This window comes from Gekko japonicus, unplaced genomic scaffold (genome assembly GCF_001447785.1).
Source record: "Gekko japonicus isolate JY-2015 unplaced genomic scaffold, Gekko_japonicus_V1.1 scaffold1134, whole genome shotgun sequence".
In the NCBI taxonomy this organism is placed as follows: Eukaryota; Metazoa; Chordata; class Lepidosauria; order Squamata; family Gekkonidae; genus Gekko; species Gekko japonicus.
The window spans coordinates 365561-391300 of record NW_015176485.1 but is presented as its reverse complement, the minus strand read 5'-3'; the positions used below and the strand labels follow the sequence as shown (position 1 = coordinate 391300).

The window sequence follows — 25740 nt, the reverse complement described above, 5'->3', positions numbered from 1 at the left end:
GGGTGGGGCAGGAGTAGTAGATTTTTGTTAGAGGAAGTGAGGGTCAATTGGAAGGTACTGTGGATACAGAGGGATGGAAAGAATTTTCAGGGAGGTGGAATATTTAACACACTGACATTGTATCATATAAGAAGGCGCTTTAGCACAGCACTCACAGTGTATAAAAGCCTTCAGACCAGTATTACAGGGGGGGGGGGGAATCCTATTATAATCATTTAAAGCCAGGCACCTGATCAACAATAGAGTAAACTCTCCAATAGTGCTGTGCTAAGGATTTTTCCTCCTACATATACCATTTTAAAGTCTTCTGTACATTATGAGTACTTTTTGAAGTAGTGTGAACTTCTTGAAGAAGAGCTATCGAAACGAAGATCAAAATCCAGCGTCTTCGTCCTTGTCTGTGTACCATTTATGGACTTGTACTATTCATGGACCTGTACATTATATGATGTAATTTGGTTTTACTGATACATGTGGTCCTCTGTTATTCTTATTATATAAATTTAATCTTATTGCATGATTTTTTGAGCACTTGTGGTCTGCATTATTTATACAGTGCTTGTTTGCTTTCTTTGTGTAGAGCACCACCCTCATGGGTTATATCAGGGGTGTCAATCATGCGGCCCGGGTTAAAACGCTTGGGGCTCTTTAGCTTGGAGAAATGACGGCTGAGGGGTGACATGATCGAGGTTTATAACATTATGCATGAGATAGAGCAGGTAGAGAAAGAAGTACTTCTCTCCCTTTTGCACAATACAAGAACTCGTGGGTGCTCAATGAAATTGCTGAGCAGTTGGGTTAGAATGGATAAAAGGAAGTACTTCTTCACCCAAAGAGTGATTAACATGTGGAATTCATTGCCACAGGAGGTGGTGGCAGCTACAAGCATGGACAGCTTCAAGAGGGGATTAGATAAGCATATGGAGCAGAGTTTCATCAGTGGCTATTAGGCACAAGGTATAGATAGGAACTCTCAGTCTGGGGCAAGGGATGCTCTGTATTCTTGGTGCTTGGGGAGGGGGGCAACAGTGGGAGGTATTCTAGTGTCCTGGCCCCCACTGCTGGACCTCCTGATGGCACCTGGTATTTCTGGCCACTGTGTGACACAGAGTGTTGGACTAGATGAGCCATTTGGCCTGATCCAACATTGGCTTCTCTTATGTTCTTATGTTCCATCAGGCCCGCAGTTGAACTGGCCGTCTCCTGCTTCCAGTTCTGCTGCTGCTGCTGCATCATCGCTTGCTTCACCAGGCTCTCTTAATCACTCAGCCATTTCGTGTTTTAACCTGGGTCCTAGACTCAGAACTCTGAGCATGAGATTTCTGTGGTGAATGTCGATAAATCAAAAGTAGGTTTGCAGCTCACAGAGCTAATGTTTTAAGCACATTTTTCTTTTAAGTTAAAAAAAACCCCTTTGTGTTTGTGTCCTTTATAAAGTTTATATCTCCGCTACCTGGCATTACATTTTATGACACACGTGTCCCGGCCCAACAAGGTCTCATTTATGACAGATCCGGCCCTCATAACAAATGAGTTTGACACCCCTGGGTTATATGAAATTTATGGTGGAAAGGAGGTGTGTGTTCCTGGCGATTTGGGGGGGCAGAGCCTGGTAAGGGTAGAATCTGGGTAAGAGAAGGTGCTCAGCAGGGTATGTGACTCCATGGACCATCCTCCTCAGCAGACCTTTCCTCCAGGGAAACTGATCCCTGTTGTCTGCAGGTCAGTTGTAATTCCAGGAGACCCCCACCCCCACCTGGAGAACGGCAACCCTGCTCCTTCCCCATGCAAAATGGAGTCTACTCTGGGAAGCCCAGCTCAAATACGACAGTCTATGGTCCTTTCACTGAAAATGCGACTACAGGAGAAAAGTCATCGTTCTGGTTCATGGCTGACAGCCTCTCACCCAGTCATGCAACATCGGCTTTCAAAACAGAAATCAAAACTTAAGATCTCCGGCGAACAGAAGCAAATTACCCTTCAGCATGATCTTAAAAGGATATTGAAGACCCAGCAACCATTGCACGATCCATCCAAAGCTCTCCTATTACCTTTGTAAACATAGGTTTTCCATGTTGGGTGACCATGGTGCATTGATCACAGTCCACTGTGATGGAGGAGTTGTGGTATGATTCTTTTGAGTGCTTGAGGATGTAATACAGGTCTGTCACACCTCCTTCAAAGACAGTGCTAAAATAACGCGGAATGAGGGTCCTTCCAATTGCTGTTGGGGAAAATACAAAGCGAGACTAAGCAAAGTGCTGCAGGACATCAGTGCTTCAAAGTTGTTTTACGGCAGATCACATTAACTCTTGAGCAAAACCAACTTGTCCCTAGTTCTGCAGAAACCAACGACAAACGCTGTTAGTGGGATCTGGGCTTTGCTTCCCAGTTAACACGTCATGCTGTTGAACAAGAAACCTGCCTTTCAGGTAGTCGAGATATCACCGGCCAAGTGGTTGCTGCCTGAACCTAGAGCAGGGGCCTCCCACCTTTTTGAGCCTGTGGGCACAATCTGGAATTCTGGCGTGGCATGATGGGCGCAGCAATGAGGTGCAGCCAGCCACAAAATGGCTCCCACAGCTTAACAGTGCAGATCCTTGTGCTGCGGGGGCAGCTGCTGCCAAAGCAGCGTTTTCAAAAAATCTGCGCAGCCCATCAAATCTCCAAAAGCCAATCAGAAGCCTTGCTGGGCAAATACCCTACCTGGCCCTGCCCACGTCCTAACAGCAATTTGCGGGCACCAGAAAAGGTGGCGGTCATCGCCGTGGTGACATTTTGGGGGCCCCTGATCGAGACTAAAAACGGTCTGGATTAGAGCCTTCAGGACACAGGTTTTTACCTGATGTTTCAGAATTTTAGCCTCCTCCTTAGGGTTTCTAAGACACGATGCCTCTGTGTGCTGACTGGACGCACCAGGAGAGAAAGCAGGAATGAGCACGCTGGCCCACACGTGGCCTCCATAGTACTTCTGGCTCACAGATGTAGTACCTACCTGCAAAGGAAGTGTTCAAGCACACGCTCCCTCCCTGTGACCAGCCACATTCAGAAAGCGGGGTCCCCGATCACAGGGAGACAGCATGTGCAAAGGAACACGTCCTTCACATGTCCACACTGTGCGGATGACCCAGCAAGAGCACGGAAGCATGGGAACAAGGCGGCCATGCCTGGTCTCCCTCCCTCTGCAGAGGGATCGTGCGTAGAAGGCTAGAGCAAGAGACAAAATCAGGGTCACAGGTTACTTTCTGCCCGCCTTGAGGACTTCTGCTATTCGTTTTGTTCCTCTTCCCACAAGCCCCACCCACACAACTAGGGTTGCCAATCTCCAGATGTCACCTGGAGATCTCCTGCCATTATAACCAAGGTCAGATCCCCTGGATATAATTGGAAGGTGGCCTCTACAACCTTATACCCTGACGAGGTCCCTCCCCTCCCCAGGCTGCACCCCCAAGATCTCCAGGTATTTCCTAGCCCAGAGCTGTCATCCCTGCCACCACTACCACCAGCTGGTCATGTTCTTTGCCTGAGCCACCGGGTCCCCATCGTCTGTCCTCCAACAGGCACCAGCAAGCTCAGTCCAGCGTTGCCATTGTCCAAGTGGGGCCTGGTCACTTCCCAGAATTACAGTCCAGAATGCAGTGGCCTGTTTCCCTGGAGAGGACGGCTGCTCTGGAGGGTCGGATTCCATGGCGTTAGAACCCACTGGGCTCCATCCCAACCCCCACCCCCCCTAGGCTCTGCCCCCCCCCCCCCGGGACTTTTCCAACCTGGAATTGGCAACCCTAGCTCCGTCTCTGTCCTACCAGACTCCTCGTTTTATTTATATGGTTTATTGTGGTTTTTTTTAAAATAATTGTTTTGTTTTAATTGCGAGCCACCTTGGGTTCTGCCAGGGAGAAAGGCGGAGAATAAATGCTTGAAAGAAATAATAAATAGATAAAATTTCCAAGTGGTCTGCTCTCCTGAGAAATCACCAGGGCTATTTTTGGGCAGGAACGCATAGGAACGGAGAGTCGGCCACACCCACTTCAGAGTCGGCCACACCCACTACAGCCAAAACCTCTGCGTACGTGGCGACAGGGGAAAGGCCTGGAGAGCGACTCCCCCCAGCGACTCTGAGGCAGGGGGGCCAGGCCCCCCTGGAAGGATCGGGGAGGCATTTAAATGCCTTCCCGTGCCTTCCCTTCCCTTCAAGGGGGAGCGGGCTCCCCTCAGCCGCGGGGTGCCCAGGCAAGCCAAGGGAAGGCATGGGGGTGTGGCCTAATAGGCGAATGAGCCACACTGTCAGGGGTGTGGCCTAATATGCTAATGTGTTTCTGTTGTTGGGCGTGGCCTATTATGCTAATGAGTTCCTGCTGGGCTTTCTCTACAAAAAAAGCCCTGGAAATCACCATAGACCAGCTTAGCTTCAACGGCAGAGTTGTATCATGGGCCAAACAACAAGATCCTGGCATGCTGAAAGATTGTAACTAGAATTTGCAAAATATCTGGTAGTCTGATCGAATTCCACTGTTGGCTCAGTGGTCGTACCAAGAATGGGAGTGCCTCATAATGGAGAAGCTGTTATAGCATATCAATGAAATAACATGTCATCTTGATCCTGGAGATTTTCTTCTAACATGGATGACATTTCTAGGTTAGGGGAAAGAGGCATCGTTACACCTACTAGTGGTGCCACCAAGTTTTACCTTCATATTTAATTCACAAACATTCACTTTGGGTTTAAAATCGAGCTGCTTAACTCATCTGGGTTGATCTCACGTTTGTAGGATCAATGTCGATATTATGCTGGAAGCATTACGGTTTAGTATATCTCAAATTCAAATTAATTCTGTAATATCCTGTGGGTTATTAAAATTAATTTATGGGAGGAATGTCAATTGTTTTGTAAGAATTGATTACAGATGGCACTGTAGTGGAAACAGAGCAGTGAAATTCAGAAAAAATAATGTCGCAGATGCGTTGTGTGCTGGGTTACAACAACCAATGGCAAAGAAAGAGAGAGCTGTGAATTGTGGGGGAAAATGAAACAGGAAGGGAGTTGTAAAACTTGGGGGGAGGGCAGAGCCACAGCGAGCGAGAGGTCCGGCTGTTCTTGTTGTTGCTGCAGAGACTGGGCTGGGTAGGACCTTGGAAAATGTAGCTCAAAATTCTCTGTTGTATTTAAATAGTTTCACCTGGGATAGGGTTGCCAGACCCCCGATCCAGGTGGGAGTTCCCCTGATTTTTCTGGTTTCTGCCCACCACTGGCCAGTGGGGGAAGCCCCACCCTCAAACAGGGACATTGTGCTACAACCAGGGGTCATTTCCTGCAGGAGCACACAGGAGCAGAGCTCCGGCAGTAAAGAGCCCAGGGGGCGGGCACATGTAAGAAGCCCCACCCCCTGCTCCCAGCGGCCCTCACTCAGAGAAAGAAGCAGCCAGGTAAGTTGCAGACCCTAACCCCCCAGCCCAAAACAGTCCAGTGGCACCTTTAAGACCAAGTTTTATTCAGGTACAAGCTCTCCCTCCTCTGCGAGGGCAGATCTGGACGCTCCCCCCCCCAATAGCTAGCAATCCAAAACAGTCCAGTGGCGCCTGAGTGGTGGGTGTTGCCGTCTGACACACTTCCAGTGATGTCAGGGGGTGTGGCATATGCAAATAAGTTGTGCTAATAAGTTATGCTAATGAGCTCCTGCACCTGTTTTTCTATGAAATGACCTCTGGCGACAACACTCTGCTTTTTGGGCAAAACTCTATGGGTTTTGGCCAAAAGAACCCATAGAGTTTTGTCCAGAATGCAGTGTCGCTGCACGACGTCCCCAACATGATGATGTCACTTCCGCATGAAGTCATCGCATCAGGGACGTCATGCAATGTGTCGGCCCACCCCTGGAATGCCCACCAAGTGTTTTTAGAAAGCGGGCAGGCTTACCGTAGGTGGAGTTTTTGCCTAGTCGGACTTCTAATTGTCTGTGCAGATTAAAAGGCATCCTATGAAAGGAAGTTTCTGCCCTGAAATGTTGAGCAGGTACTAGTAGAGCTACACATTGCCTGGCTCGCTGACGTTTTGCGGTGCGCCAGCCATTTTATGTCAGGGTCCGCCTCCCAAGGCAGACATTTTGTGATTGTGCCCCTACCCTGTGTCAGAGTTTCAAAAGTGCCCATAGTCTCCAAAAGCTTGGGGACCCCCGTTCAGCTAATCATACGGAGTTCTTCTTCATATCTTATAGCATAATTGGGGTTGCCAGCCTCCAGGTGGGGCCTGGGGATCTCCCACTTTTACAACCGATCTCCAGCTGACAGAGATCAGCTCCCCTGGAGAAAATGGCTGCTTTGGAGGGCGAACTCTGTGACATTGTACCCTGTTGAGGCCCCTCCCCTCCCCAAACTCCGCCCTCTCCTGGATCCACCCCCAAAGTCTCCAGGTATTTTCCAACCCAGCCCTGGCAACCGTAAGCATAATAGATTAAGATGTAAAAGCGGATGTCCCATCTGTTCTGTTTACCAGGAAAATAATGTTTATTGTTGCAGGGAATTCAATACTGCTGTTTGTCCCTGTTTTGTCATTCGGGGGGAGCCTATTTCAAAACTGTGCTGGTATGTACACACCTACAATAGGGTGAACCAGCTTTCCTTTCCTGACAACCCCCCCCCCCCCATGTTATCGGTGAAATGTTGGGAGGGCACATCTTGCCTTTTGGTACTCATATAGTATCTTGAGCCATTCTCCATTGAAGTTAAATATTTTCAAATCCTACCGATTCTAGCTGAACAGAGTTAATCACGTGTTAAGTCCGCCATGGTTCTTTCCTGTAGCTTCATCCATTGCTTAAACTGTGTTCTACCATTATAATGCTTCAACATTTTATTCATAAAATTCACGCAAATTGTCCCCTTAATCTGTCACTAAAGACTCTACCTGGAGAGGGGTATATAACCCGGCCCAATCTGAGAAGAGCCTGATTGGTCTTGAGTGAGCAGAGGTACCGATTTTGTGAGATGTTTTGATGTGCACCAAAAAACAGACCTTTTACATGTTCACCCCACTTATGCACAGCACACATTAACTTGTGATTCCCATCCTTAAGAGCAAGAACAAATTTGTAACAGCCTGAAATCTTCTCTTAAAAAAAAAACTTTCTGATTCCAAATCCATATATACACACAGATACAAAGAAGAATTTGCATATTTATTCATCATTGTACAATTATAATAATTATAGTTTGGTATAATCTGCCCACCTACATGCTATGTGCGTGCCCACCAAAGTTTTTAATTTAGTTACAGAAAGAACCTACAGACCAGATCCAGATTACAAGTATTTAAATTTCCAAAAGCGTTCACAGACTCATATGTTATCCTGTAGAGCATACGACAAAACATAAAATTTACTCATCAAGTAAATTTCTTGCTCCCCTAAGGCTAACAAGCACAAATTAAATTTCATGCCAATCGTCTTGCGCAGTTAACATGTCATATAAAACCCAGAATTTCTTCTGATGGCACCAAATACATTTGTGTTATTTATCAAAAACCATTTATCATTTTTTTATAAACTGAGGATGATCTTAATATATGACAGATGAGGTCCCGCTTTGGTTTTGTCTGCGCTAAAAACATTACTGTGTGGGAAGCAAAGCTAGTATTGTGTGTATGCTATGTTTCATTGTATAAATGATTGCCAACCTCCAGGTGAGGCCTGGAGATCTACCAGAATTACAGTGGATTGCTAGATTCCTAACAATTTCTGTCAAGTTCCACAGTAAGTCACTCTTCACACAACGTTTCCTAAGAAGCGTTATGCTTTATTTGTGTACAAGACTGGTACCATGTCCACAGGATTATTGTTAGGAATAACTAGAAGGTGGGAACATCCCAATACATATAGCTGGGCAAGGCAATTAGCTAAGCAAATGAACTTCGAGTGCGCGCGGGCGGGAAGACTCCCGGCGGGAGATTACATTATGAGCGGGAGAGTCTCATGGTTTCCTGAGAGCAGAAAGATTCACACCAAATGTGGACCCCAAGCCCTCCCTACTTCACAAGGCCAGACTGATAACGGCGTCTAGCTCTAGTTCCCACGGTCTCCCTGGCATGTTTACGGCAAGCTGCTGAGCTGCAAGCAAGGCGGGAACAGGGAAGGGTAGACTACACAGAAATGGCAGCTAGCTGACATCGAGATCAGTTCTGAGGAGGAGGAGGAGGAGGAGGAGTTGGTTTTTGAAATGTACTGAGTTCAGAGGTGTTGAGTAGTGATCAGCTCATGTTTATTAAAGCAAGCAAAACGAAAGACAAGACTAGCGAGGTCCGAGCCCCACTTATATCCCTGAAGTACCCCACACCCAACACACACCCCAACACCAGTGATAGGCTATTTACAGTGGAGTAGTCCCTCATAGGTCTACTCTCAAATCTGGGCACTCCCTAGGATCCGATTCCTCTATTGTTCAAGCACTCGTAGACGAGCTTGACCGCACGGCTTCGCTAGTGCTGATGTAATTATCTCAGTATACAACAGATTTTACACCCCACTCTTCACCACCCGAAGGAGTCTCGGAGTGGCTTACAATCGACTTCCCTTCCTCTCCCCACAACAGACACCCTGTGAGGGAGGTGGGGCTGAGAGAGCTCTGAGAGAACGGTGACTGACCCAAAGTCACCCAGCTGGCTTCATGTGGAGGAGTGGGGAATCAAACCCGGTTCTCCAGATTAGAGTCTTCCACTCTTAACCACTACACCAAACTGGCAAAATACCTGTTTTGGAGGGTGGCAATATACCCCTCTGAGACTGCTCCCCTCCTCAAACAACGCATTACCCAGGTTCCATCCACAAATCTCCAGGAATTTCCCAACCCAACATTGGTAACCCTAAACATACACCAGTGGCTGAGATTTGTGCAGGATGAAAAGCCTTGGAAAGCCGTCACCCCCTAATCCTCTAGCCTCTAGGATGGATCTCAGTGTGGAATCATGTCATTTTCTCCAGGAGGAGGAACTGATCTCTGTCATGTGGAGATCAGTTGTAATTCCAGAAGATCACCAGGCCCTACCTGGAGGCTGGCAACCCTACCCAACCTCAAATGGGCCCCTAGTCCCAAGGAGGTTACATCTGGAAAGCTGACACTCCCTAACCCTCTAGCCTTTTATGTTCTGTCTGCACTCCATAGGTGTGGAACAACAGATGCCCGTTGCCTGAATTCACCTCGAGTTTGTCGCAAAACAGACATTATCCCTTCAGGTGACTGATTTTCCTACACGTGGGAACAGGGCTGGTTCCTCCGTTATCAGCGACAATATTTGCTGTGGGAAATCTTACATGCTCACTCCACCCAAAACACCCTTCCTGTCATAACAATTGTATAATACAAGGTTCCCAGATCGCCTGAAGTTGAGAGAGACCCTGAGACTGGGGCAGGATGAGGAACAATGTGGGAACTCGAGGCTGGATCTAAGATGAGGAACAGAGTCTATTGTGGCTTGGATTTTATTTTATTTTTTTAAAAAATCAGGTCTCTCCAAACTGAAAAAAACCCAAAACTGGTAGGAAAACAGAGGGTTTAAACTTTAGAACAGAGAAGGCTGGGTTATGAAACAGCAAGTTTCTAGTTGCTCAGCCTTCGCTTCTTTACAGACCTGGAGAAGGGGGCTTGCAACTTAGGGGCAGATCATAAGATGACAATCACCACAAGATAATAATTCTAAAAGCATTGCCAGCTCTGGGTAGGGAAATATCTGAAAATTTAAAGCTGGGGAGGGCACGGTTTGGGGGAAAGGATGGATCTCAGAGTGGCATAACGTCATTTCTCCAGGAGGAGGAACTGATCTCTGTCATGGGGAGATCAGTTGTAGTTCCAGAAGATCACCGGGCCCTACCTGGAGGCTGGCAACCCTATCCAACCTCAAATGGGCCTAAAACACAGACTTGTCCCAAGGAGGTTACATCTGACAATAACAACAGGCAAGGTCCAAAGCGCTAACACGAAACACTAACTAGCCCAGCAACACTAACAGCAAGGCTGCGGTCACACAAGCAGTTTGAAGTGATATCGTTGTGGTACCTTTGCAGATTTAAAGAACACGATCAGATGGCAACATCTGCCTTCCGTGCCCCAGTCGTAGCAACCTTGTTTTGCCCTGCTTCGGAAGCAGAGTAACCAGGCACCGGGGAAAGTCCGGTCTTTACCGATGCCAGCGCTTCCACTCCACTTTTCCAGCCATCTGAACTCCCCTGTCCTGAGCTGAAGCTGGATGGGAAGTCTGAACTGGCAGATCCGTTTCCACTAGTATTTGTTTTTTTAGTAGCTGCCAATACTCGCGTAAGTGCATATGTGCATGTGCCTGCCTGGTTTTTTAAGAAACTGACAAGGCAGCATGCTCTGTGGTTGAAGCGCTGCAGTAATGTGGACGCCTCACCAGTGGACGAGTGCATGGGAAAACTGCCGCAGGATGTGCTGTCTGGTTGGTCCTTCCCCCAACAATTTGAACCAGTGCACTTAGAGCCACGCCCAGACCATGCCACGCCTCCAGTGTGACCGCAGCCTAAAAAGCCAAGCAAGACAAGGCTTCAGGGTTGCCAGGTCCCCCTGGCCCCTGGGGGGGGAGGCGGTAGGGTTGCCATCTCCAGGTTGGGAAACTTCTGGAGACTGGGGGGGCGGAGCGACCTCAGTGGGGCACGATGCCCTAGAGTCCCCCCTCCAAAGCATCCATTCTCTCCAGGGGAACTAATCTCTGTAGTCTGGAGATGAGCTGTAATTCTAGGGGATCCCCAAGTCCCACCTGGAGGCTGGCACCCCTACTTTAAGCAGACATCCCAGTTTCAAAAGCATGTGTAAAAAAGAATAGCTGAATTAACTAATATGCACAGGGTTTTTTAAAAACAAAGCTGAGAAAAGGGACAGCCAGAAGGTTGAAAATTATTCAGATAGAAGCTTTTCTAAGACCAGGTGCTTTCTTTTAACACACAGGCTGATGCTATAGTAACAATGCACTTATATTTTTTTAAAAAAATCAGTTGTGAGCTGCTAGAGGGAACATTCCCACACTTGGCGTTAAATCAGAGCTTGGTATCAGTACACTTCTGTTCTGAGCATTTTACCTCCACTCATTTACAATTCATCCTCTCAGTACTGAAATGTGCAACCAACAACAGTTCAGAGTATTTTGTCTCACCGAATGTGGCACACCCTTCCTTCTCCTGGACCCATACCACTGGCAGCTGAGTCTAACTCCAGCCCCTGCACTGTTGCACAAGCCCTTCCCCATGACGCTATAGATGGCTGGGAGCAAACTGAGCCACTGAAATGCCTCCGCCTCAGCCCCGTAGCTAAGGACTTTTTAGGGAGGGGGCCTGGGGGGGCCACCTGCTAATCCAATCAAAGGCTCCAGGGCAAGGGCTGCAGCAGCCACAGCCTCCAAGTCCAGCTCTCCCCCCCAAGGAGCCCCAGTGCCTCTTCCCGCAGCACAGCACCAGGGACAGCCTCTGAAACCTCCCTGCCAACAGGCTGACAGGCAGTCAGGGGGAGTTGGGGTAGGGGAGCCGAGGCGCAGGAAGGGGGCCCATTAAAAACTGCTAGGGTACCAGGCCCTGCGGGCCCCGCGTTAGCTACGGGCCTGCTCCGCCTCCTTGTGCTGCCCCAGGCAGTTGCTTGGGTGGCTTTGTGGGAAAAACCAACCCTGCGTACCCTTTCCAGCCCACGATAGAGCAGTCACATGATCAGGTCATCAGCCACCTTTGCAGCATTTGCACCCAACAGTCTCTTAAATTTCTGAACTGAGAGTTCCGGCTTAGGCAGTAATAAGGTCCAGGTAAGGTTATCAGGTCCCCCCTGGCCACCGGCTAGGATGGGGGGAGGTAGGGTTGCCAGATCCAGATTAGGAAACATCTGGAGATCTGAGGGTGGAGCCTGGGGAGGACAGGGACCTTAGAAAGGTGCAAAGCCATAGAGCCCACCCTCCAAAGCATCCACTTTCTCCAGGGGGACTGGTCTCTGTAGTCTGGAGATAAGCTGTAATTCTGGGGGGTCCCCAGGTCCCACCTGGAGGCTGACACTCCTAGGACTAGGGCATGTTTCATTCGAATACAATTAAAGACACTTCAGTGACCTGTGTCTGGGGGTCACCATGGACCTGGCACCCCCAGCCTTGTCTCAGGGGCTCACCGAAGTTGTGGAGTCCAAGGAGACACCCCCGCTCACATCCCGAGGCATGGGGTTGGAAGAAGTAGGAAAGGGCCAGGACGAGATAACGCAATCGCCACGAGCCAGGAAGAGAAAGAGTTGGAGGCCGTCACTGACAGAAGGGACCATAAGAACATAAGAACATAAGCCAATGTTGGATCAGGCCAAAGGCCCATCCAGTCCAACACTCTGTATCACACAGTGGCCAGAAATACCAGTGCCATCAGGATGTCCACCAGTGGGGCCAGGACATTAGAAGCCCTCCCACCAATCTGGGAGCAGACAGCGACAGGAAGGTTGAGGGGCAGGAAAAGGGAGAGAGTGGCAGGCCCAGCATCCTCTTTGCCTGTCCTGAGGCCTCGGGGCAGGGAAGGGCAGTAGGGGTAGATGGGCTGCCCACCCCGCCCAAGGCCCAGGTAACAGGTGGGAGGAGGAGCTGGGGCAGGCTCCGGAATTAGGATCCGAGCCGGCCCATTGGCTTTCCTCCTATGAGAAGGAGCAGGGATTGGGTACTGGAACGCTATTCGAGCCCACAGGTTCCAGAGAGACGGATCTCAAAGGAGAGTGGAGGAACTGGGTGATTTCAACCCCCCTCCCTCACAGTGTTCTGAAGCCATGTCAGCTGTTTCTCGGAAGAAATCAAGCCCGAGCAACCCAACCCTCCACACTTGGACCAAGGGAAGCCAGGGCCTGATGCCTGTTATGCCAAACTTTCATAATGTGCTTGCCAGCATTACATGTCTGCCCTCTTTCACAATGGTACCCATGGGTGTTTACTGTTGGAGACGAAATGTCTGCCACAGTGCAGTTCTGGTAGCCAATCGACCAAGTGACTGAAATTCAGCTCTTGGCCAGGGGTCACCCCAAACCTTTCTCAGCCTGTGGGCCCCTCTGGGATTGGAGAGCAAGAAAAAACAAAACAAAAGCAATGCTGTGCTGGCAGCTGGAACAATGCTCCTTTAGTCTGCAAGAGCCAATAAAGATTTCCATTGGCCGACCAGAAGCCCTGTTGGGCAAGAGCCCCACCTGGCTCCATCCACTTTCTAGGAAGAAGAAGAAGAAGAAGCGGAGGAGGAGCAGGAGGAGGAGATTGGATTTATACCCCGCCCTTCACTTGGCGCCTCAGAGCAGCTTACAAACTCCTTTCCCTTCCCCTCCCCACAACAGACACCCTGTGAGGTAGGTGGGGCTGAGAGAGCTCTGACAGAAACTGCTATTTCCAGAACAGGTCTGAGAGAACTTTTTTTTTTGCCCCCCGAAGGGGATTTTTTTATTTGCATTTTCTATAAACTAAAAAAAACTACAACTAAAAATTGAAAGGGGAAAGGAAACTATACCCTATCAGTATAACTATGGGAAATGGGAAAAGGGTAGACTAATACATAAAAACTAGATGGGGAAACGAGACTACCATTCTAAACTATGGCCGCGGTCACACGGGCAGGAAACTGCGGGTGGGGAGTGTGGCTATTTGCCCCGGGGCAACAAACCCCACGGCAGCGGGATCAGACATCCCGGAGAGGTTCCAGCGAGGTCCCGTGGATACGATGGAGGTGCCGATCACACGAGCATCCGCACCTCCAGCGAGAGCCGTTGGGAAGGGGACGGAAGGAGCCGCCCCCTCTGGGAGGGCCGTGCACTGCCCACTCTGGGCAGGGTCCGTGGGCCGCTCACAAGGAGGGGAGGGGAGGGGGAGTAACCCACCGGGTCCCCCTCCCCACCAGCATCCCGCCTGCCCTCCCTTCCTCCCCCTGCGACACGCGGCCCTCTCTGCCTGGCCGCTGCTGCGCACCCCCATCACAGCCCCCCCTCGACCCTAACGATGCCGGGCGCCTTTGTGCGCATGTGCTGAGAGAGCTCTTTGACAGAAACAGCTCTTTTTTTCAAGAACAGCTCTTATCAGAGCTACGGCTTGCCTAAGGTCATCCAGCCAGGTGCAAGTGGAGAAGTGGGGAATCAAACCTGGTTCTCCCAGATTAGAGTCCGCACACTTAACCACTACACCAAACCACTACACCAAAGGCCGAGGCCTTCCCCTGATGCTGCCTCCTGGCACGGGTTCAGAGGTTTACTGCCTCTGAACGTGGAAGTTCGCTTTAGTCACCCTGGCTAGTAGCCACTGACAAGTCTCTCCTCCGCAAATCTCTCTAATCCCCTTTTAAAAGTGTCTATGCCTGTGGCCACCATGACATCCTCTGGCAGCGGATTTCACATTTGAATCACTCTCTCTGCAAAATAGGGGGTTTTTGTCCTGAACCTACTGCCCATCAGCTTCACTGGATGTCTTCGAGTTCTGGTATTTCGGGAGAGGGAGAAAAAGTTCTCTCTCCACCCTATGCATAACTTTACAAACCTCTGTCATGTCCTCCTTTAGTTGTCTCTTTTCCAAACTGAAAAATCCCAGACTCTCCCGCCTTTCCTCATAGAGAAGGGGCTCCAACCCCCTAATAATCTCAGACATGGAGATTCAACCCTGCTGCTATCTGAATAATCTTGCCTTTTCACCTGCCTCGCTCCACCCCTGTGTGCCAGCGAAGGCATACTGGAATGTGGGGAACTGATTCCGATGGGTTGTCTTATCTGACACATTTTGACACAGACAAGACACAGATATACAGATATGGCTGGACTGCCCTATATTGTCCTGGTGACCCTTCCGCCACTGTTGTATATGGAATGCTTTGATCATTCACAAGTGCCATACAAACATCTAAGTGTTGTTATTTTTATGGCTGGTTGTAATAATAATTTTATACCGCTGTTCATTGTATAAAGCACTCTGAAGTCCTTATCTCATTTACTGTGGTTGAGATTTTAAATAATGAAAAGGAAATGAGGATGAGCACATTTGAATATGAATGAAAGGTATATCACTGGACCAGATCGTTGTGTCAACGTTTCATTTCTCTGACAAGCTGGATTCTAAAATGAAATCGCACAGCTTTGATATCCCCCAAAGTGTTACTGCATTTGTCATCATTTTCTTTTGAGGAATAGGAGAATTAATTTCAAAACGGTGACTATGTCTCCTATCGTATCCTATGGCGTGATGCAAAATAGAGCCAATCATTCATCAGCTGGCAGTTAATTGTTTTCACTGATGTCGCGGAGATGGTTTTGCCTGTGAAGTGGAAAATCGAAACGGGAGGATTATAAAAACACGCACCCGCACACACATAACTGTTCTTGCAGCCGAACGCTGTAGTTTGCAAAGATTACTTAAGTTTGATTTCAGCAAACAATTTCCAGTCGTCAAATACCAAGCTTGGAACGAATCTGAAATATAAATGTGAGTTCAGTATGTTCAATTATATCTTGTTTGAACTTTATCCCAAATGGACATGTGTCCATTTAAAGAAAGCTTGTGAGATGAAATATATATATATAGATATATTGTCAGGATTATCAGAAAGTACAATCAATATAGAGATTTAAAAATGCAAACATAAAAGGGTCGTAATTGTGGATGAATAAATTCACTCCCTTCTGTTCTCATTCTATGGTTCTGTTGGCTTCATATTCCACTCTGCCTACCTTTCCATTTAACTTGAATTTATATTAATTTCACTATTGGTGTAAGCAAAATTTGCTGCAGTTTCCAGTTCAGGAATTTTTAAAATAAGTTCTCAATGTACACCACTGCGAATGTGCATGGACTAACCCACAGTCCAAGAAGGGACAGCCAATCCGATTGTGTGATCACCTCCAGACTGTCTCTCTTACATGATATGAACAAATTAGCCTCCCTCCACCTGCTCCCCAGTTCAGGAAACTAAAAGCAAGGAAAAATTACATCCACGGTTTATTGTGCTTAAGGGAAGGGAGAGCCTCTCTTCCATAACAAACAGTAAAGTGGCACGGTTTCATATATGGCATTCATCTTGGGGTCAACGATCACTTATTTAGCTATATTTGCATTTAGCAATGATTTGTTGATTTCATACAGCTTCAGAGAAGAAACAGCAATCGGAAAGCATCAGAATCCCTGGAGTCCCAGATGACCAGGCATTTCAATTATACTACTAGATTTTCAAATCCTTCACCGTCTTCAAGCAACACAAGGCCATATTGTCCAGTCCAGTTACCTTTATTGGCATGTAACCCTTGCAAACCCATTTACAAAAAAAAAAAAAAACCCAACAACCACAGCATAGAATAATACTTGCAAAATACAGAAACAAGGAATTACCAAGTAAGTATACCCATCAATTAAATAAAGGGCGAATAGAAATGGCACCATGAAGAAATTTAGCAACTGTTTCCATTATCTCAAGGTTTGGGTTATCAAGAAGAATAAGGATCTTTAGGGAATCAGGATATCCTTCTAACTGAGCCAAAATAAAATTTAGAAATTTCATTCGTAGTGCATGGTAGAAGGGGCACTCCAACAAGACACGGGGAATCGTTTCGATATTATTATTTGTGCATGGACATATTGTTATAAGACTTGATTGGGCTTCCCAAAGTAAGATTCACTTGGAATAGGAAATCTTCTCCACTGCTGGGCCTGGGACTGACTGATAGGCATGTTTGGTGTAGTGGTTAAGAGCGTGGACTCTAATCTGGGAGAACTGGATTTGATTCCCCACTCCTCCACTTGCAGCTGCTGGATGACCTTGGGCAAGCCGTAGTTCTGGCAGAGCTGTTCTTGAAAAAGAGCAGTTTCTGTCAGAGCTCTCTCAGCCCCACCTCTACCTCACACCTCTTCCCTTCCCGCCCTTCACTACCCAAATTAGTCTCAGAGCGGCTTACAAACTCCTTTTCCCCCTTCTTGAAGATGGGGACAACATTTGCCCACCTCCAGTCTTCTGGTACCTCACCTGTTCTCCAAGAATTCTCAAAAATAATGGACAGAAGCTCAGAAATTACATCTGCGAGTTCTTTTAGTACCCTTGAATGCTATTCATCTAGCCCCAAGGATTTAGTTTCATTTAAAGAAATTAGGTGCTTGTGTACTACCCCTATGCCAATCCTAGGCTGTAACTCCCTTCCCTCATCATGTGTTCTGTTTTCGCCATATCGAGCCCCATTTCCCTTGCAAGAGAAGATGGAGGAAAAGTAGGAATTGAGCAGTTCTCCCCTTTCTTCATCACCTGTTACAATTTCACTTTCCTGTCCCTGCAATGAGCCTACCATGTCCTTGCTCTTTTTCTTTTTTGTTTTTAGCATGTTCCACTAGCCTAAGCTCATACTGAGCTTTAGCTTTCCTAACACTCTCTCTACAAGCACTGGTTTATATTCATCCTTGGTTATAAGGTCCTCCTTCCACCAAGTTTCAGTAATGCCTGTTAGGTCATAGTCCCCTTCCTGTATTAGGACTTCAAGTTCCTCCTGTTTGTTTCCCATGCTCTGCGCATTAGAGACATTGGAATCCATGTTTTTTGTACCCTGAGATTTTTGTTTCTGTACTTACATATGACTTAATGTTATCTAGCATATGTGCCACTCCCTGCAAAACTTTAGTGTTCTTATCTCCAGTTATTGGCATCATACTGGGCTTTGCATTTTTGCATTTTGCTCCCCGACGGGATTTAGTTTAAAGCTCTCCTTATTAGATTTGCAAGGCTGTTTCCAAACACATTTTTTCCTACTCTCATGAGGTGCAAACCATCTACCGATAGAAGAGCTTCCTCTCAAAAATGTAAGCCACGGTCTAAAAATCCAAACCTTTCCTGAAGACACCATCTACGTAGCCAGTCATTGATCTGTAGTATTCTTCCTAAGCCACGGCCTTCAACAGGAAGAACTGACGAGAATACAACCTGCGCTCCCAATTCCTTCACTTTACCCAAAGCTACATAGTCTCTTTTAATATGTTCTGGGCTGTGCCGGGTGGTATCATTTGTTCTCATGTGGATGAGCAAGAAGGGATAATAATCCACGGGCTTGATGAGTCTTCCTACCCTTTCCGTCACATCCTGGATGCGTGCACCCGGTAGACAGCATACCTCTTGAGACAAGACCGATTGGCACACATTAGCTTCTACCCCTCTCAGTAGGGAATCCCCAACTACCAGCACACACCTTCTCCTATATTGGGGAGCAGAGAAATTTTCTTCAGGCTTTGTGGAGGCTGGGGGAGGAGTCCTTGTTATGGACCGATAGTCAGCAGCCTCATGTGTGTTCAAACATTCTCTAGATTTTAGGCTGGACAGATTTGCAAGTATTATCGAGGAAGAACACGACTCAACTCACCTGACTTGCAGCCTTGCAGAACTTGCAGAAATTTTGCAGAACTAAACATAAACTACAAAAGCCATCTAAACAGAGGCAACAACAACCGTATTCTCTGATATGTTTTAAAGTCAGTTTTAGGCCCATCACCACCCCACCACATCAGGTTACCCTCAGGTAACAGAGGTTTTTGACAGGCTTTCCCAAGGTCAAGAGGGACTCCACCAAGCAGGCTTCTCTTGGCAGGGTACCTAAAGTGAGGAGGAATGCCTGAACACTGGTATAGCCCTACACTGAACCTCAGGTGGCAGGGACACCCTAAGGTGGAAGCATGGGGGAGTAAAGAGAAAGGTATCTTAAGCTATCTCTGGTCTGTTCTTACGGTCTATGTTTTTCTGTTGGGCTGGGTCTGGAATGCTAGATTTTAATCAATATCATTTAATGCTTTCCAGGGAGATGGATCAAGATGGGTAGCCATGTTATTTCTGTCTGCAGCAGTAGAAAAGAGCAAGAGTCCAGCAGCAGTGTCCTTCCACCCTCTACACTGGACAAACAGGCCAGTCCCTACGACAAAGAATAAATGTCTGACATTAGAAGCCTCAACATTAAAAAAACAATGAGGGAACATTTTAACCATCCAGGATATTCAGCTGCTGACCTAAGAGTAGCAATTCTCTTACAAAGGAATTTCAAAGGGAGATTAGAAAGAGAGACTGCTGAACTGCAACAAATAATGAAACTCAAGACAATGTATCCTCCTGGACTGAATCGAGACTTAGGTTTCCTGTCTCATTACCAATGCTGATTTCTCCATGCCTACTACCTCTCTGCATATCACATGTAATCCAATCAAGCTGCTATTGTCATTCACTTCTATTGTAATTTGTCTGCTATTGTCATTTGCCATCTGAAATCACTCCACTCTCCAGGACAGATCGACTCACATTCTAGCTGTATCTGAAGAAGTGAGCAGTGACTCATGAAAGCTCATCCCCTGCCACAGATTTTGTTAAGTCTTTAAGGTGCTGCTGGACTCTTGCTCTTTTCTACCGCTACAGACAGACTAACATGGCGACCCATCTCGATCTATTCTAATGCCTTATTTTTATTATTTTTTGTTATTTTGTCAGCAGCTTCAAGAGGTTCCTGGAGAGGCTGCGTATTCCGCCCTCCCTTAAATAAATAATACCTCTGATAGCTGGTCTGGGAAAGAACTCACTTTCCCTGAGACCGTGAAGACATGAACCTGGTCCATGTGCTCCATTCACAGACCACAAGGCACTTGCTCCAGAGGGCCAATGGAAGACCGAGGTCTTGGGCTGCCTTAGGACAGGCAGAGCTCACCTGGCTTCACAGAAGGGCTCCATATTGTTTGGGAGAGGCGGCTCTGGGGGGGGTGAGGCTGAAAAGCCCTCCAGTGTGCCAGGGCCCATGGATGCCAGCCAATGAAAATTAATATTAAATGTGCTACTGTCTCCAAATGGCATTTAACTTCAATTATTGGTTGTCTTCCAGCTGTAAAACAAAGGAAACCCTTTTAAAAAGTAGTAATTACCATCAGCATAAATGATTCATGAAATTATAATGGAGTAATGTGTCAAATGTCTATTATATTATTTACATCAGGGCTTCGGGAGACAGCCATTCAGGTATACGGCATGGTGGGAGTTACTATAAATCCCTGACTGGAAACTCATTTTTAAATCGGGGTCCTATTTTCAATGAAGGAAGAGCTGCGGCATCATTTCCCCCACGGATACAAGCCAAGGGTCTGGCAAAGAACTCTGTAGCCCCTCTTTCCCAGAGTAACAGAGGCGGGCTCTACGAATAATGTGCTTTTGTCCTTCTCCAGCTTACTCTTTCAATAAACACTGGAAAAGGTTAACACCTCCTAAGACCTGAGACAGGGACCAATTTCCCACAGCCGCTGCTCTGCGCTCGCTCCTCTCTTTGCCCCGATGGTACATGTCAATTTCCCACTCGAAGCCGCGCGGCCGCATTTTGCCCCGCGGCTTTGCCCGATTTTGCCCGTGGTTTCGTAATCCTCAAAAAACAAGATCACAAAACCGAGGGGAAAATCGGGTGAAGCCGCGGGTAAAAATGTGGCCGCGTGGCTTCGAGTGGGAAATTGACACATACCATCGGGGCAAAGAGAGGAGTGAGCGCAGAGCAGCAGCTGTGGGAAATCAGTCAGGGTGAATTCATATTTTCAATGTATCTGAAGAAGCGTGCACACACATGAAAGCTTATACCCAGAAATAAACTTTGTTGGTCTTAAAGGTGCCACTAGAGGCAAACTTTGTCCTAGTGCAGGGGTGGCCAAACTTGCTTCACGTAAGAGCCACATAGAAAAAAATGTCAGATGTTTGAGAGCCAGAAGACATGAACGCACACATTTTTACTGAAAAATATAGACATTTGCATATTAAAGAGACAGGTGCCTTCTCCGAGCCAAGCCAGTCTGCTGGTGTGGCGGGGCTTGGAGAACACATTTAACTTTAGATGGGGAGGGAGAGGAGAAGGATAGAAAGAAAGGTGGAAAGCAAGTGGAAAGAAAGCAAATAGATGTGGGAGGGGGGAAGAGGTGGAAAGAAAACAACTTTATGTGTTCTCCAGGCCCCCCCTCCACCAGCTGGCTTGGCTTGGAGAAGGGATTTAAAGAGACAAGTGCCTTCTCCAAGCCAAGTCACTTTCTCTGCTTCCCCCCACCTCAAGCCTATCCAGGGAGGGGAACACTGGCTGGGGAAGGGAAGACCGATCGAGGAGGCATGCCTCCCCTTCACTTCCCCAACTGCCCTGCTGGGAGCCGCATGATATGTGTGAGTCGCATGTGGCTCCCGAGCCACAGTTTGGCCAGCCCTGGCCTAGTGCTTCAAACCAACATGGCTACCCCACCTGAATCTGTCATATTTTACTCAGCGGAAAACTTTGCTGCATGTGTATCTGTCACAGTGAACAGCATAAGGCATGAATCGAAGGTATGCACCTTTAACATGAGCTGGATGTAAACTAGGGATCTGGGGTTCCCCAGAATCTAACCACTAGGCATCCCCAAGTGTTGGGAGACGCACATTTTTTCCTGTGCATTTTTCAGTATTCACTTTGGGGAAAACTGGAGAACCCACGGCACTGACTCATCTGCAATCCCACACCCAAAAAACCAGGGATCAAACCATTAAGAATGTAGGTTCCTCTGTTTAGGTCATCAGAGTTGTACAGATAGCATGGACTGCCCAAAAGACAAATGAGTGGGGTTCTCGATCAAATCGAGCCTGAACTCTCCCTAGGAGCTGAAATGACTAAACTGAGGTTATTGTCCTTTGGTCACATTATGAGAAGACAAGAGTCGCTGGAAAAGATAATGATGCTTCATAAAGGAAGCCCTACAGCCCTCCGGTTGGCAAGGTCTGAGCGAGGCTGTTAACAACAGGATGTTTTGAAGGCCACTCATTCATAGGGGTCACCATAAGTCAAAACAACTTGCCAGCACTTCGCAGGCACACTAGGTAAACTTCCTGGTTCGGCTCTAGCTCAGGTTATCCCTTTGGAAAACGGTTCGGTTTTGGCGTCTAGAGCAACCATTTTGAAATGATTTTTGAAGTGCTTTGGGTATATTTTACACGAACTGATATTGAACTATTAAGGATGTATACAAATTCCTATAAAATACAATGATAAATATTAAGCAGGAGAAAAAATATTTATTGCCAGAGTATAGTTCTGGCTACAGTGATAGTATGTATTAAGTTTTCCCTGGACCATACCAGTGGACTGCAGGTAGACGATGTCTGAATGCTTCCCTCATAATTAGTCACTGCACAAAGAAAGGTAGCATTTCAGCATAATGGCTAACATGAAACCCTTCTTACTGGCATCCTAGCTTTCTATGGGAGGAGATTACTTTACATGGCAGACATTTCTGGGCAAGGAATTTCCACATATGTCCCTCTTTGCCATAGCTGCCAACTGAGGCCCTCCAGTCCAGATACCAGCTGAAAAGTTCTTGGTCCAATTTAAATTATTTGCATAAAGTCATCAAACCAACCACAAACGAATGCGAATTGCTACACAGTATTAGAAACCAAAGTGTACACACATTTTGTTAAGCATCCTACTGTTAAACCTTTATAGTAATATTAGAGTTCCTACTGAGATGTTATTAAATATAGTACACAGATTCTATCCAGTTGTTCTGTTTACGACTAGGGGAGCCATTAGAAACAACACCTTCGGGATTTGTTATGTGCACTTTAGAAACTCTGATTCTGAAAGAGCCACTTATCAGAGCTTAGTACTTCATCCTAAAAGAGTGGCAACATCGTAACATGTTTCAACCCTCATGCAATGTTATCCCCCCCCCCAAGGAAAATAAGACATACCAGTCAAGAGAAAAGCAGCAAAAGAAGTTTGAGGAAATGCTGAATAATTTTGATCAAATTTGTGAAATGTCTTTAGAGGGTTCCGCATAGGCCCATAGCCACGGTGGGGCTTGGTGCCACGCCCCCTTAGTTAATAGCCACAGAAAACTTCCGCACACCCCATAATCTCTGGATTATTCCTAGCACAGAATTCAAATTCAAAATTCAAAGAGAAATTGGGTTATGAGGGTATTCTGTTCAGACAGAATAGTGGTGGGATTCTGAGGGACACCAAAAGAGTTTCTGCAGAATTAAATCCATTGAAGTCACTGTGCTTAGACGGGTGGTAATAACATATACTACGGCAGAGGATGTGTCATTGAAGCACACAACTCATCCAATCCTGGGAGAAAAGGGGACATTTTGTGAGCAGCAGGACCCATTCCCCTGAAGAATATCTGAAAGGCTAACGGCAAGCAATGCTGCTATCTGCAATCCTGACCATTCATATGTTCATTAACAGACATCTGTCAGTTTAAATTGTGACATCCTTTCCTTCGTAAACAATGAAATCCAGTATGTGCCAGGTACAGCAATGAGGCCAAGCGTATCGTTCTGTAGTAGCTTTCGAGGGACCTTTTCACTTAGCCCTTTACACAGTGCAATAACTAAAGACGTTTCTTCAAGCGATGTTGATGACCAGAAGATGCCTTCTTCTACCACTGATGGCTGGTGGCTGTTAGTTAAGTTACAGTGCAATCCTAAGCAAAAGCAGACCCCTCTAGGACCACAATACAGTAGAACTCTGGTTATGTTTGCACACACATCAACAGCTTTTGAGATAGAAACAGTCTGACAGCTGGCGTGTAGACAATAAAGGAAACCCAAGTTCTGCAGTGGGCTAGTGCAAAACAGCCCGGGGCAGGGAGAGGGGAAGACAGCTGCTAATGTATGGTTTTTGCTTTTGGAGAACTGAGCTATTCTCTAGCACTGGGTGCATACATACTTCTGAAAGATATATAGGGTTGCCAGCTTTGGGTTGGGAAATACCTGAAGATTTTGGGGGTGGAGCCTGAGGAGGGCAGGATTTGGGCAGGGGAGGGACCTCAATGGGGTACAAAATCACAGGTATAATGCCATAGAGTCCGCCTTCCAAAGCGGCCATTTTCTCCAGGCGAACAGATCGCACCTGTAGATCAGTTGTAATCTCAGGAAATCTCCAGCCACCACCTGGTGGCTGGCAACCAGGGGTCATTTCCTGCAGGAGCACACAGCAGCGGAGCTCCAGCAGTAAAGAGCCCAGGGGGCAGGCACATGCAACAAGCCCCACCCCCTGCTCCCAGCAGCCCTCAGTCGGAGCAAGAAGCAGCCAGGTAAGCTGCAGAGGCCACCCCCTAGCCCAAAACAGTCCAGTGGCACCTTTAAGACCAAGTTTTGTTCAGGTACAAGCTCTCCCTCCTCTGTGAGGACAGATCTGCACATTCCCCCCCCCCCAATAGCTAGCAATCCAAAACAGTCCAGTGGAGCCTGAGCAGTGGGTGTTGCCGTCTGACACACTTCCGGTGATGTCAGGGTGTGTGGCACATGCAAATAGGTTATGCTAATGAGCCCCTGCACCCATTTTTCTATGAAATGACCCCTGCCAGCAACCCTAACAATATGACAAAAAATGTTCTCTAGCATTCTCTGCCAAAAAGAAATCACGCCTGTCGCTTCCTAATTCTCAGGGGAGCGGGGATCACCAAACCAAAGTACAGGACAGAGGAATCGACCCATGTTCATAGTTGAACAAAAGTTTGAGTCCAGTGGCATCTTTAAGACCAACAAGGTTTTATTTAAGGTGTAAGCTTTCATGGGCATCCACACTTCTTATCTGAAGAAGTCCAGTGGCACCTTTAAGACCAACAAAGTTTTTTCAAGGTATAAAAAGTGTGGCTTGCACACGAAACCTTATACCCAGAATAAAACCTTGTTGGTCTAAAAGGTGCCACTGGACTCAAACTTTGTTCTGCTGCTTTAGACCAACAAGGCGACCCACCTGAATCCATATTCATAGCTGTCGAGGCAAACACACCACAAATGGCACTGTTACCTCCAAAAGGTAAGGCCCTGGTCACACGGAGGATTTGCCACGCTAAAGGCACGAATGTCAGGCGGATTTTTGGGGTGCAATCACACCACAACATGTGGGAAGCATAGCACACCCGTGGACAACCCGTGGCATCCCGCCGAAGATGCGTAGTAAAAAGTACTGCAGAAAGTGCACTAGTTTCCGGAAAATGTGGGGCGGGGGCGGGCGTCTGATCGCGGAAGCCCTAGTATCCATGGCATCCGGCGCCCATCCACATCCCGTTGCAAACCGAATGTTTTTCGTAAGTACATGCGCACAAACATGTAACTGAAAGCAGTGCTGCTCCGCGGAACTGCGCATGCGCACAAACATGAAAGGCTTGCCGTGCCACTTCTTTGCCACGCTCCAGCATCGCCATGTGATCACAGCCTAAGGGTGGAGACTCAGGGGACCGTGTGATCGGGCTACCGCACTTTATTTTGCTCCGGGGCGAACAGCCACGCCTCCCCCCCCCCCCTATCTGGCCCGTGTGACCGGGGCCTTGCTATATTAGCTACTCACTTCATTACATAGGACTGTTTTGTGCTTTCCCTCAGGGCCCCATTTTCGTTTTCAGAGAATCCTCCGTTTGCTTACTGTGTGGAAAAGACCGCTCAGGAGAAGCGATTAGCGCTCGCTTGTTTCGGTAAACACTGAATGTAACATATGCCTTTCAAATAATGTGTATCCAAACATACAATTTACAAATAATTAACATCATGTTAATTAGTCACATTAATTTATGCCACTTTGTGGAATTATTTCCTCAGAGTCTTTAGGAAGGCTGCCAGCAGTTTGAGCCAAGGAACTGTGAACATTTGCTCGAAAGTAAGTGTTGCGATTGGCTGCCACACGCAGCTTGAGCGGCAGCAACGGGAGGCCAGAAATTGCCTGAGGACAGTGGTGTTGGGAGGGGAGGGGGAGATTATTAGCAATGCT

General features: G+C 47.3%; 1 protein-coding gene across 1 annotated transcript in view; it reads right to left on the bottom strand.

The window, feature by feature from the left end:
- The window catches only part of LOC107123882 (LIM domain-binding protein 2), a 258177-nt gene that overhangs the window by 88217 nt on the left and 144220 nt on the right, over nt 1–25740 (bottom strand). Inside the window, exon 3 of the mRNA XM_015427225.1 lies at nt 2052–2224. Within this exon, the coding sequence (XP_015282711.1) occupies nt 2052–2224 (173 nt within the window). The remainder of the gene's footprint in view (nt 1–2051; nt 2225–25740) is intronic.